General features: G+C 41.2%; 1 protein-coding gene across 2 annotated transcripts in view; it reads right to left on the bottom strand.

Moving 5' to 3' along the window:
- Positions 1-6822: 6822 nt before the first annotated feature.
- LOC130183872 (TGF-beta receptor type-2-like) overlaps positions 6823-12838 on the bottom strand; it is a 34515-nt gene continuing 28499 nt past the window's right edge. For both annotated transcript variants that reach the window (XM_056399608.1, XM_056399607.1), the window contains 2 exons: positions 9030-9154; positions 6823-8131 (listed from right to left, as the gene is read on the bottom strand). In XM_056399608.1, the coding sequence (XP_056255583.1) occupies positions 7952-8131; positions 9030-9154 (305 nt within the window). In that variant the 3' untranslated portion in view covers positions 6823-7951. The remainder of the gene's footprint in view (positions 8132-9029; positions 9155-12838) is intronic.

Consider the following 12838-nt stretch of genomic DNA (forward strand, 5'->3'; position numbering starts at 1 on the left):
AGAGTCAGCTTCTGTCCTGCAATGCATGCAGCTCCTCTAGCTTATTATCCAAGGACCGAAGGTTGGAAAGCAGAATATTGGAAATGCGAAAATAGTATGGTTGAAACACTTGCCCAGTTAGATGTCGCTCGTTCGCTCTCTCTCTCTCTCTCTCTCTCTCTCTCTCTCTCTCTCTCACAAACTCATTAGCTATGTCTCAATTCAGGAGCTGCATCCTTTAAAGGACATGGTCTATGAAGGAACGGCCTTTGTAACCAGTCGACTCTGAAGGCCAAACAAATGAGACAGTCTAGTCCCTGGAGGATTTATTAACAGAATTATTCCTATTTATCCTTGGATTTACAGACTCCACTCCATATTCCTGTTTTGAAAAATGTTTCCATAATGAATAATCGCCAGCACGCAATGAATCATGGGATAGGTTGGTCCGCAAAGGAACCCGGGAAATAAAGGACGCATTTCTCAGCAGCATTTGAAGGAGCCTTCGAAATGGGACAGCCTTAATGTCGCTGTGGTGCTATAGGTCTTCAAATGCATCCTTTGAAGCATGAGGCCCCTGATTTGAGACACAGCTATAGACAACGGACTGTCTGTGAACAGCACACTCTCCCTGTACACTCTGAATCAAAACATGATCATGCGCGCGGGAGGAAGGATTGCTGCTGGCTGTAGTTAGCATAGCTGCTGGTCAATATCGACTGCTCGTGGAGTTGAATAACGTTAATGTTCCTTCTTTAACTTTGATGCTGAATGCTCGCTCCCTCAATTCAGACCAGTATTCAAAGATATTTTCAAAAGGGCTCGACAAACAATTCCAGTTGCCCTTCATATTTTCTTTGAAAAGGGCTCGTCCGGGCGCAAAGACAGTCAGGGCCAGAGGTGTTAGCAAATCAGAGTTCCTAGAAACTTAAGAAGTCAAACGTGGGAAAGCTGAACAGTCCGGCCAGCAGGAGGCTATCCAATTCATTTATTTAGTGTTTTTCCAGGCTACAAGTAATGCTGCTGTGGCAGCTGAAACAGCAAGAGAGGGTCAGGAAGGGATAGCTGTAGCTAATGAAGAGAGAGACGTGGGAGAGGAGGACGGCAGCCAACATGCTGCTGTGAGAGAACAGGTGAGATTGACAGCAAACACAGGGATAGACATTTCTGTATGTAATTTAATAATGAGTCCACAACAAAGTGCAAAGAGGTTTTAACAATGCTGCTGCAGATATGGCTGCAGATTAACATTGTCACATCAGGCTCGCTGCAGTCTCTCTTGGAACAGCTACTGGAATGGGACAGCAATCAGTAAATTATTTCTAAATAGGCAAATTAATATGGAACACAGATTAAAGGATATACTGAGCCAAATTAGTCCCACATCATCATCGCACCATACATGCAACTAGAGGATGATTGATGCAGGGAATTAAATGGGCTGGCATCGTCCTTGTCAGCTCCAACGATCAAATCATTCCAGCTATTGTTGGAGGGGAAATTGCAATATAACTGCCAGCACTGTTCTTGTTAAATGTAAGCTAACAAGACTCTTAATGTATCCTCCAAGACAAACACTTCCAGGTCTAAAATACTGCCATGACTCTGACACAGCTGTGCTTGTCCTTTCTGTTAAGCACTCGGAGCTGCTTGCTAGCTGAGAATATAATGACACAATATTTAATTCAGGCATAAGGAAATTAAAGTAATATCAGAACTATCAAGTCCACTGCCATTAGAAAGAAACGTCTCAGAGGACAGCAGGGGTAATGGCTCCTGCAGTCTCATCTTTCCGTCTATGCGCCTCGGCTGGTGCTCATGTCTTAACTAGGCACATCATCCCCTGGATAGTTGCTGCATGTGACTGTGGCTCAAGGTCTTAAAAGTTTCTTCAAGTACAAGACTCCCACTGCTTCCACTACTGCTGCCGGTGTCGGAGCTGCTCACCCGGAGTGCTGCTTTGTAACACGTCAAGTGAACATCTAAATCAAATGGGTATTTGGGATCAAAAAACAGATGTGTAATCGACTGGGCCCGTGGGGGGAAATGGCCTCTGACGTTAACTGGACCCGGAGAGCTGAGAGAGGAGGTGATATCAGAGCGAGCGGTAATTTGTCTTCCTTGTCATCCTCCTTACTGGAGCTTAAAATATTGTTTATAGCTCTCACCAACCAACGCACTGCTCGGCAGCTTTGATTGATGTATGAGGTGTCACCATGGCAACCAGCATGCGGGAACGATAAGTGACTTTGGCAGGAGAGTATATCCTTCTGGGTTATTAAGACTACCTAAGGGTTGTGTGAGCGTTTGCCTCTTTGTATATACATGTAAGCAGTGACGACTTGTTCTTGGCTGAACTCTGCCCGCTGTTGCCGCCCACACGAAGGGTTAATCGGGTTAGAAAGTATCATGACTGAGCAGCTGACAAGGATACATAGGGTACCACATGTATGGGATTTAACCAGTACTAATGGATTGCTGTACACTGGCAGCTTGAGTGTGTATTTTCTGGAACACTGTGACAGGTGAGTGATGGAAAGTGCTGAAATGAAGAGAGAGAGAGAGAAAGAGAGAGAGAGAGAGAGAATCAAACAGAATTTTTTTTGTTAAGTTATGCTTGCCAACAGCAGCTGTTAAAATGCAATTAGGACCCACCAGGATACAAAATGACTCCAGTGTTTGGTGACTGGTTAGTGCCACTCAGTATGAGTGGTGGTAATGGAAAGACCTGTCACATCCTAAGCTCAGCCCCTTCATTTTCTCGGTGCAGCGCTTCTATTTCTTTCCCCCTCAAAGCATAAATGTTAGCTCACTGGTTCCTGCACCTTAGCACTGAAACCTAGTTGATTGCAGAAGGTACAAATGATGCCTTTGTATGTATTATCCAGCAGGACCAGTGTGCCCTCTACTGGTTAAAACACAAAATGCAGGCAGTGGGCACATCAAGGGTAATATCCTTCTGTAGTGTTGCTGGCAGTGATGTAAATAAGTGTGCACAAGCTCCCATGTTGCCTTAATTAAAACAAATGGTGGGATAGCAACACAGACACATGATTTGATCTAACATCCTTAAGATGTGGTTGTTATTAACACTGAACAGACTAAAAAAGTTTTAAAAACAAACCCAGAAAAAGAACATATAATGTAATTTATCTGTTCTCTTCATTTTTTACTGATGCTAAATAATGACTAAATTAATTTGCAAGGTACATCAATCTAAACTGGCATATCAGGATTATTTCTGACTGACTGTGCTACATGATTCATGTATAATTGCTTTACACTTGTCCCACGCAGATAACCAAACTGCACCAAACAGTATTGACCTTACCTGGGGGATCCGTGCTCTGTGGCCCCTGCAACAACATGGTAAAAGCTCACTTGAATTTCCTACTGAAATGAAGACATAATTCCTTTACTGGCACTAACAAACGTGTCAGCAAAAAAAGAAGTGCTTCAGGACGCATTCAGAGAAATTCACTTCCTTAAATATGTATCTCCCTTTTGAGCACTTCACTCCTTTGCTGCGGGGAAATTGGCATCACATTATTTGATTGTGAAAAATGAGAAGAAATGTTTCTGTTGTTACTTTTGACACCCCTGTGGTAATCCATTTATAATGTAAAATTATAAATCATTTATCATAAGCATGTATGTCCCACGGCGGTATCCAATTTATCTGTAGAGGAAACCACACCAAGTGTGCCTGTGGCATAGTTTATGTAAATAGAGCATGTAAACTGGAGGAAGGGCAATGGAAATCTCCCTGTGAGACGACAACTCAGCACACTGTAGCTGATAAATCACTTCCCTACTGTTCCCAAGTGCATTTGTTTAACAGTTCATGCATTTTCAGTGGTGCTACTTCACAACTGCAGCCCAGGTTAATGTGCTTTGAATGGAAGAATTTCAACATAGAAAAAACAAGCGTCAGGTGCAGAAATACTTACAGCGAACACGTCTTGACAAAAGATAGCTAAATCACACATAACACACACATGCTGACACGACCACACATACTGTACATACGACACAGTTCCCTTCCTGGAGATTCTCATGCTGTGAGCACAGATTTAGAGTTCTGTGGAAGCAGTCAGTTTTTGCTGAGCAGGGTGGTTTTAACAGCAGTGAGAAATACAGTGGCAAGAAAAAGGATGTGAACCCTTTGGAATGACCTGGTTTTCTGCATTGATCGGTCATAAAATGTGATCTGCTCTTCATCTGTGTCTCAAATGTGCACAAACACAGTGTCCCTGAGCTAATATCGCACAAACAATTATAATATTTTTTTGTCTTTAGTGAGCACATCCATTAAACATTCACAGCGCTGGTAGAAAAAGTAAGTGAAGCTTTGGATTTAGTAACTGGTTGAACCTCCTTCGACACCAATAACCTCAAACAAGCTCTTCCAGGAGCTGCTGATCAGACCTGCACAATGTTCAGGAGGAATTTTGGATTTTTCCTACAGAGCTGCTTCAGCTCCGCCTCCTCAGGTCATTCCACAGCATATCTACTAGGTTGTGGTATAGGCTCTGACTGGGCCACTGTGAAAGATTGATTTTCCTTGTTTGAAGTCATTCGGTGATTAGGGTCATTGTCCTGCTGCATCACCCGGCTTCTACTGAAGCAGTTGGACAGCCACCCTGACACTGTCCTGTAAGATACTTTGATAAACTTCAATGATTTTGAGTTGTCTAGGCCCAGAGGCAGTGAACCCACACATCATGATGCTCCCTCCACCCTACTTCAGCTTTGGAATGATGTTTTCATGTTGGTATGCAGTGCCATTTATTTTTTCACAGCAGACATAGTGCTGCATGTTCTTCCCAAACAATTAAGCCTCCATAAAACAGTTTCCCAGAAGTGTGGAGTGCCAAGGTGCTATTTGGCAAACTTCAGGCGTGCAGGAATGTTTTTTTGGAGAGCCGCGGCTTCATGCTCCATGCACCATGATTTGGATATGGGAAACTCGTGAATAGAAATGTTAACAAGCACCAATGGTTCTTTTAAGCCTTTAGCTGTTACTCCCAGGTTCTTTTTTACATTACTGATCATTCTGCATTGTGCTTTTGGAGTCTAGGGAGAGTAGCCACAGAACTAAATCATCTCCATTTATAGACAATATGTCTGAGTGTGGGCTGATGAATATCTAAACTCTGTGAGATGATTTTGTAACCCTTTTATCTTTATGCAAGTCAACAATTTTTGATCCTGAATCTTCTGAGATCTCTTTTTTTGCGACGCATGGTTCACATCAGCGGATGTTTCTTGGGAAAAGCAAATTCAAAATATTGAAGTAGCTTGAACTGTGAATGTTTGAATGATGTTTTGAATAAGGACAAGAACAATACTATGATTCGCGTGTTATTAGATAAAATAGATTGTGTTTGTTCATTATTTTAACTTAAATGAAGATCTGAGTATATTTTAGGACAACCTTATACATAAATGGTAATTGCAAAGGGTTCACTTACTTTTTCTTGCCGCTGTAGATTCCGGCAGTCAATAGATGAATTAAAAGTGTACCTGCAAGACACAGAGACAAACAGACAGACTAATAGTGGCAGAGACAATCAGAAAGCCAGTCAGACGCATGTTCCAGTCAGCTGTAGGCTCAGGATGAAAGGTCTGTCAGCGTCACACACAGACACAGTCCATGTTTAACACTCTGTGGACCTGCTGAACCTCTTACCTTGGCCTCATCCAACACACACACACACACACACACACACACACACACACACACACACACACACACACACACACACACACACACACACACAACACACACACACACACACACACACACACACACACACACACACACACACACACACACACACACACACACACTCTCTCTCTCTCTTAGTGTAAAGCTGCTTGTCATTCAATAGAGAACTGCCACGATTATGATGCATATGAACACAGTTAAGAGATTTGTCATATTCTGGATAACACCCAACATTTGAAACACCTTGGTGTTCTCAGTGAAATCATGAATGAAAAACTAAGTACTTTTCAGTGCATGAATGAGTTTGTGTGCGTGCCAACATGAGCACGCAAATGCGTTGTGTATATAGTATGCATGACAGAATATGCAGGTTTCACATACCAGGGTGATGCATATGAGCATGCATGCACGGCTCGTACTGATATGTTTTAAGTTTGTGTCACAGCGTGCCAGGGCAGTGTGATGGGCTTGTACAAACTGACATTAGTGAGCTTGTCATCCTGCAAGAGTTCTACAGTGACAAATTACATAATATCTTCCCATAAAGAAAGCATAATTTCAGTACACAAAGTATATTAAAATCTGTCCATTTCTAATTTATCAAATTAAATTTGCAAGATATTATTTCATTGCTGTTAAATGGAGGAATGGAGGAAGACAAAAAATTATGAAACCCAATCTAAATTTGTATTTCAGTCCTCGTTTGGTCCATCATTAGCTGGTGTTATAGCCCTGGCATTACCTTGTATTCACTAGTTATTTAGCCCCGCTAGCTTTAGTCTTGCTAGATGTTCACAACTCTTAACTGCACACGTAATTCATTTGATGGCATCCAGTCAATTGAGCATGTACAAGTACAGTGTTTGTGTAGGATACTGTGTGATGTTGCGGGTGTTTTTGTAAATAACGATGTCATGTAGTGTCATCTTGAAACAGTTGGAATGGAGCTGAAAGTTATTTGTTTTGGGCTGTAAAGCAGTTTAGACTTTCCATAAGAGTGATTCAGGGATTTCCAATCATCTCACATGACACCCTTGGGGGAGTAATCAAAAGTGGCACCAAAGAGTACAAACTACAATAGAGTATTAAAAACACCAAATTGACACAATGAGTACTGTAACACTTTTAATTATGACTTTACTTGATTGAGTTGAGTTCCCCATTTTCTTAACAAAATGTCTACAAACAAGTTCAGCTTTAATGGCGTATAGGCAGCGGGCTAGATCCTCCAGTTTAGAGTCCGTTATACAGTTCTCTCTTCCCGAGTTGTTATTCTCTTGGTCTGATTCAGCAGACTGTCTGTTTTTGGGAATAGAGTCCTCTGAGTAATACTCATGTGTCCAGACACACACACACAGAAACAGAAAGACACACACACACACAAACACACACACACACACAGAAACAGAGACACACACACACACACAGAAACAGAGACACACACACACACACAGAAACAGAGACACACACACACACACACACACACACACACACACACACACACACACACACACACACACACACACACACACACACACACACACACACACACACACACCAATGTGTTCCCCATTTCCTATCAGGCTGGTTTTTCCGTCTTTATATTACAGTTCAGATTTGATATCGGCTTTCCCTGCATATAACTGCCTTAGATGGGTTTCTATTCCTTTGCTTTGGCTAATTTCCATCATGCTGTCATCCAGTCCCATTGACATCTATCCAAGGCCACACAGGAAAACATTCAGTCCAATATATCCAATATTCATTATTAGTGTTATTAAATGTCTTAATATTTTTGCATTACTCCCTTTAAATATAGCCTGTCCCTTTGTTTCCTATACCTGAAATGTATTGTCAAAACAAAAACAAAACTGAATATAGATTTATATCATTTGGTGTGCATAGATATTGATAAAGTGCAAATAGTATTTGGTTAAAAAAGCTTAATAATGTGATTTCCCTGTCTGTTTATGACTTGATCGAGTCTTTGAAGCATGTTGAAGAAAATAAATCAAGTCAGTCACTGGTGTTTATATTTATGTTGGTCCTGATGTGTATAGTGTATATACGCCCATTTCTGGTAACAGTTCACTCTCATCTACACGATTTTCCAGTTTGCTCCTCCGTCACACATTGGACGAACCCATAGCAAACACAGCGTCCACTGGAAGTTCTTTCTCTCCCACCTGCTTGGCTGTAATTCCTCAACTGCCCCAGTGGGGGCAGTGTTTCTGTTGAGCTCTACTTCTCATCCACAACAAAGATTTCTTCAGGGATCTTCTCCTCTGAGTCAGAGCGATCTGACAGCTTGTCCAGGTACTCCATGTCGTCGAAGCGCTCAGCAACACACTGGGCTGTCAGACGGGCCTCCGGGTCATGGTCCCAGCAGTCCTCTATGGAGGCGCACACCATCTGGATGCCCTGCAGGGGGAGCAATGGAGCACAGATATGATCAGTCAATAATAAAGACTGGGGGCAAGTTTGACTGCGACAGAATATCATCACCTCAGCTGAAACTAGGAATGTTCATGTGTGTTTATGTGTTTCCATCTGTGTGTTTATATGTATGCCAATCTGTGTCTGTGTACCAGCTCATTTCCTATAAGTGAAAGAATAAAACAGGGAGTCATATGAATAGAGCAGACAGCAGAATTATAGATCTGAACACTTCCCAGGACTGTTATAGCACATAAAGACTGTTCCTCATTCACTGATCTGATCTCTCTGACTATTTTACGTTAGCTTTGTTTAAACAGTAGCCTAATAATTCAGGAGATTGTCAATACAGAAATGCCACAAAGAATAATAGTAAGCTAATGTGGAAGCATGTGCTGCTTTATCATAGCAATTATAATCATTTAAAGTGACATTAATGCTTTGACTTATGTGTTTTTTAAATTTATAAAATCAGTCTAATCTCTTCAAATGTTGTGAAAACGCAAACAAGAATGCGCAAAAGGGACTTTTAGTTCTCAGTTTTTGTTCTTGTGTTTAGTTCCTGTTTCCATAATTCCTTAGAGTTGCTGGTTAAAAAGGGTTATATGATGCATTTTGTAGGTTATCAAACACATAGTACTTATTATTGCTATCTATTTTTTTATTGATAGGCAACATTGACATTCAGCAACATCAGTGTAAAGGTGCCAGGGTTAGTTCATCAGCTAATTTGCACTCACAGTCGCAACTAAAAACTGACATATGATAAAAAAACATTAGTACATATTACAGTTGTAATGAAAAACACAGATTTTTTTTTTTTTTTTTTTTAAATCAAACTTAAAAAATAGGAGTATGTCCAGTTTGTGTTGGAGCCTCTTACTGTGTGGTTGATCCAGCTGTTGGGGATCTCAGGTCTTCCTCTGTCTCGGAGAACACTGTCCTTCATGCTCTCTACACACGGGTGTTCCCTCAGGTTCCCAAAGGGTGGCTCATACTCTTTCACCTCTGCGTGTTGACACACAAAAACAAGAGACAGGTACAAAAAATGATCAAAATGTTGAGCTTTGGTTGTTTTAGACAAGAGAAACACTTTGAAATGGATCCACATCTGCTGACTGATGCAGCTCTCTTCAATAGAGAGGCTTAATCAGATGGCATTGGCCCACAACACACATATCGACAGCGCCTCTCAAAGGTTTCACTGTGTGCTCTAAATTAAAACTGCAGGTTGCAAACTTTAAATAGCACTGAAGCAGCACAAACAACTAAAGAATCCTGTGCTGCTGATAGAAGGGCCAAGGGGGAGATTTGCTGAAGAGAAACACTTATTATTATCACATTTTTTACCCTCAGCTTCAATAGTCTTTAAGTATCTCACCAACACAGCTCTGGCTTTGTGTTAGCTCTCTTACACAACAAAACCCAGAGTGCTTGTCAAAGGCAATTTACCAGTTGAGTTTTCTCAGGGCAGGAATTCAAAGCATTGGTGTGGAGGATACAGTCTGGAAACTGTGGGTCAAGACTTTCCAAAGAAAATGTATCCCTACATGAATTAATATACACAGATCAGCCATAACATAAAACAGGTCTCTGGGTATTGTGGCTGATCGGTGTATCCTTGGATTAAGACATCAAATGAAATTCCCATTTGCTTTGAAGTGCGGAGGGCCTGAAAAAAAAAAAAAAAATTCAGAGAATCTGCTGAGATGAGAAAAGCCTGATGAGGCACAAGTAAATAATTAGCTCATTTTCATCATTATTAAAATTTCATCATTAAAAGATGACCAGGAGCAAAATGCCAGTTTGAGACTCCCACAGTTTTCTACAAATAACCCGACAAAGACAAAAGCCTTCAAACAGATACAGATAACAGTATATTCCACTCTTTAGGCTGTTTCAAAAACTTCTAAAACAAAAAAATTGACTGCCACGGTTAACTGTTGATAAACACAATAATAAACGCTCTCATATGTTGCAATAACAACCTCAGAATTGATAACTTTTATGATTTCCTCACCTAGAAAGACGGATACATACTTCTAAAGTACAATACATTGTTATTGCAATTTTCAACTTTAATTATAAGCTTAAACCCGACAGTGAAATGAGTCACACATACTGTAAGTATGTGTTATTATATAATAATGTAAATTGACTATTTACTGAAAGTTGGAAATGAATCATTACCATTTTTATTTTGCTTAGTATTCAGATCTCATACAAACCTAATGCTGGACTTGTGTCTTTTAAGCTCTCATTTACTTAAACAATACACATACAAGGCAGTGCAGTCACCGGTCATGCAATTGGGTCCTGAATACACAAATAAACTGAATGGAAGGCACAGCACAGATTTGTCTTGCATTTTGCTTGATGGAAATCTGTCCCACAGAGTTTACAAAACTGGAACAAAGCAGTGCCAACCGGAGTCAGCGAGCTGTGGAGTAATCCGCCCAGTCACGAGGCAAACGTGTTGTCTCTGCAAGAAAACTCACACATCTTGTGCAGTATGTAAACCATCATATCTGCCAGCATTAAGTAATAGAAAAATCTACAACTGTTCTCTAAAGTGTTGATTGGGGTTAACTAACTGGAATAGACCATCCAGGTCTTAGTATACAGTTTGTAAAATGAACCAAATGATGGTTTTATTTCACTCTTTCAAAACATGTTCAAAAGAAGCTGACAGGAAGTTATGAAGCCTGCAGACAGGAAATTGAGACTTCTGGGACACAGACTAATGCAACAGAGAATTCTTCTGCAGAAGCTGAAATTTTTTTTTTTTTCAAGATCCTCTGGTTTGGTGTAAAAGCTTAAACATACCCCCATCCTGCCATCAGTCAATATTTAAGAGAAAAGGAAACAGATGTTTCTTTTTGTTTTGACAGGTCAGAGAGAGAGAGAGAGAGAGAGTATAACTGTATGTTAGACTGCAACTCCACTTTGTTAACTGTTGGGCAAACATGTTTATGTGTCCATCCCCAAACAATGGAACCAAAAAGGAATCATACTACTGAGCACTGAGCAGTGTAAACAAAAGTGTGTATTCCAGGATGGAAAGATTGGCCAATCTTGCTCTAAAAGGAAAGATGGTTTTTCCGGGCAAACCTTAAATTAAACTCTGAACTAGCAAAAGCTATTGAAAACACGACACAGGGAAAGTGAGGAATGCTGTGGTTTGCAGAAGTCACACACTGCATATTGACAAGATTTCTGCAATGCCATATAACAAGTTCAGCACAGCGACAATCAAGAACTTACACGACGTTTCCTACGACAGCTGACATGTAGCCAGTTGAATTTTGCAACGCAGGCACATATTTTCTCCTTAATGTCTATTTTTCGTGCTGGTTGTCAGACATGCCTGTAGAAACTGTCTGGGAATCTGCAGCCGAGAGAAATTCAGTTCACTTCAGCTTCAGAGGCGGACTAAGGAAATTAATGTGACCCCTCAGAAGTGTCGTGATATACATCCATTACGGTGCAGTCATGTTTAGTTGATGTTTAGATATCAGTGCTCAAACTGCAGTAGCAAGGCAAAGAGGACTAAACAAAAAAAAGAACGAGAAACACAAACCATCGTAAATTATTACAGCGAAGTTACAAGAAAAGCACAATCCAGATATTGTTTGATATTCTTGTGCTGCTGCCCTTCCAAGTTAACATTTTTGTCCAATTATTCTCAACAAGGCATATACCCTGAAAAAAGAACAGAAACCCTGTCACCTAAACACATAAATAATGCAGGCAAACAGATCCAAACATAGTTTCAACATGTACTTGGAAATAAATTAGTAATGTGATCACAAAAACATTGTCTGTTTCCCAAAGTCTCTCGGTCTGGAACAACAGCTTGACGGATCCAGTCCCAGCCGCCTGTGCTGGTTTTCATTAGGCTGTGGTGGCTGTGACACTTGTTTGGTGTTCCTCACAGGTTGTTAAAGTCATTTAATACAGATGCATACATGTGCATTACACATTAGCAGAGCTTACTTCTGAACACATGGCATCGACTTACACTGGAGGCGTACCCTACCATTAACTATAGCTGATACATACCCTAACCTTCACCTAACCCCATTAAAAGATGACCAAAGCTATTTCAGCTCATGCTGGATGCAACTTCAATGAAACCAAATTGGGCACACACACATTTGGTCCCCAAGTCATCCCCAAAGTCCCCCAAATATGGACCATGGCAGACCCCACACACATGCATACACTCCAGCCCATCAGGCCCTCCAGTCCTGAAGGAGTTGATGGTCTGACATCTGGAGAGCAGCTGCCCTAACCTCTCCTCCTCTCCAGTCTAGCCCAACCTCTCCCTCTAGGGACTGAAGGCATTTCTCCGTCTGCAGCTCCACGTTCAACACCACTCCACTATTATCCCACTACTTAGCCCCACCCGCATGAGGAACGCCCTCATAGTCTTTCCAAGCCCTAAATCTGGAGCAGCTAAATTATACAGGAGAGACATTTTAGAGAACAGAGACAGAGATAAAAAAGGCCTGAGCCTAGAATCCAGCTTTTCCTTCTCTCTGAGGCGTGTTGATCTCTCTGTTTCCCTCTCACTCTAACTCTTCCTCTGTCTTTATAGTTTTGGAAGATAAAGAAAGCAAAGTGGTGGCTCATGGCTGGCTGACTGGCGCTGTCGACAGACGGCTGTGTTCTTCTCGCCTGGCAGAACTC

The sequence above is a fragment of the Seriola aureovittata genome, chromosome 16, assembly GCF_021018895.1.
Source record: "Seriola aureovittata isolate HTS-2021-v1 ecotype China chromosome 16, ASM2101889v1, whole genome shotgun sequence".
NCBI classification, from domain to species: domain Eukaryota; kingdom Metazoa; phylum Chordata; class Actinopteri; order Carangiformes; family Carangidae; genus Seriola; species Seriola aureovittata.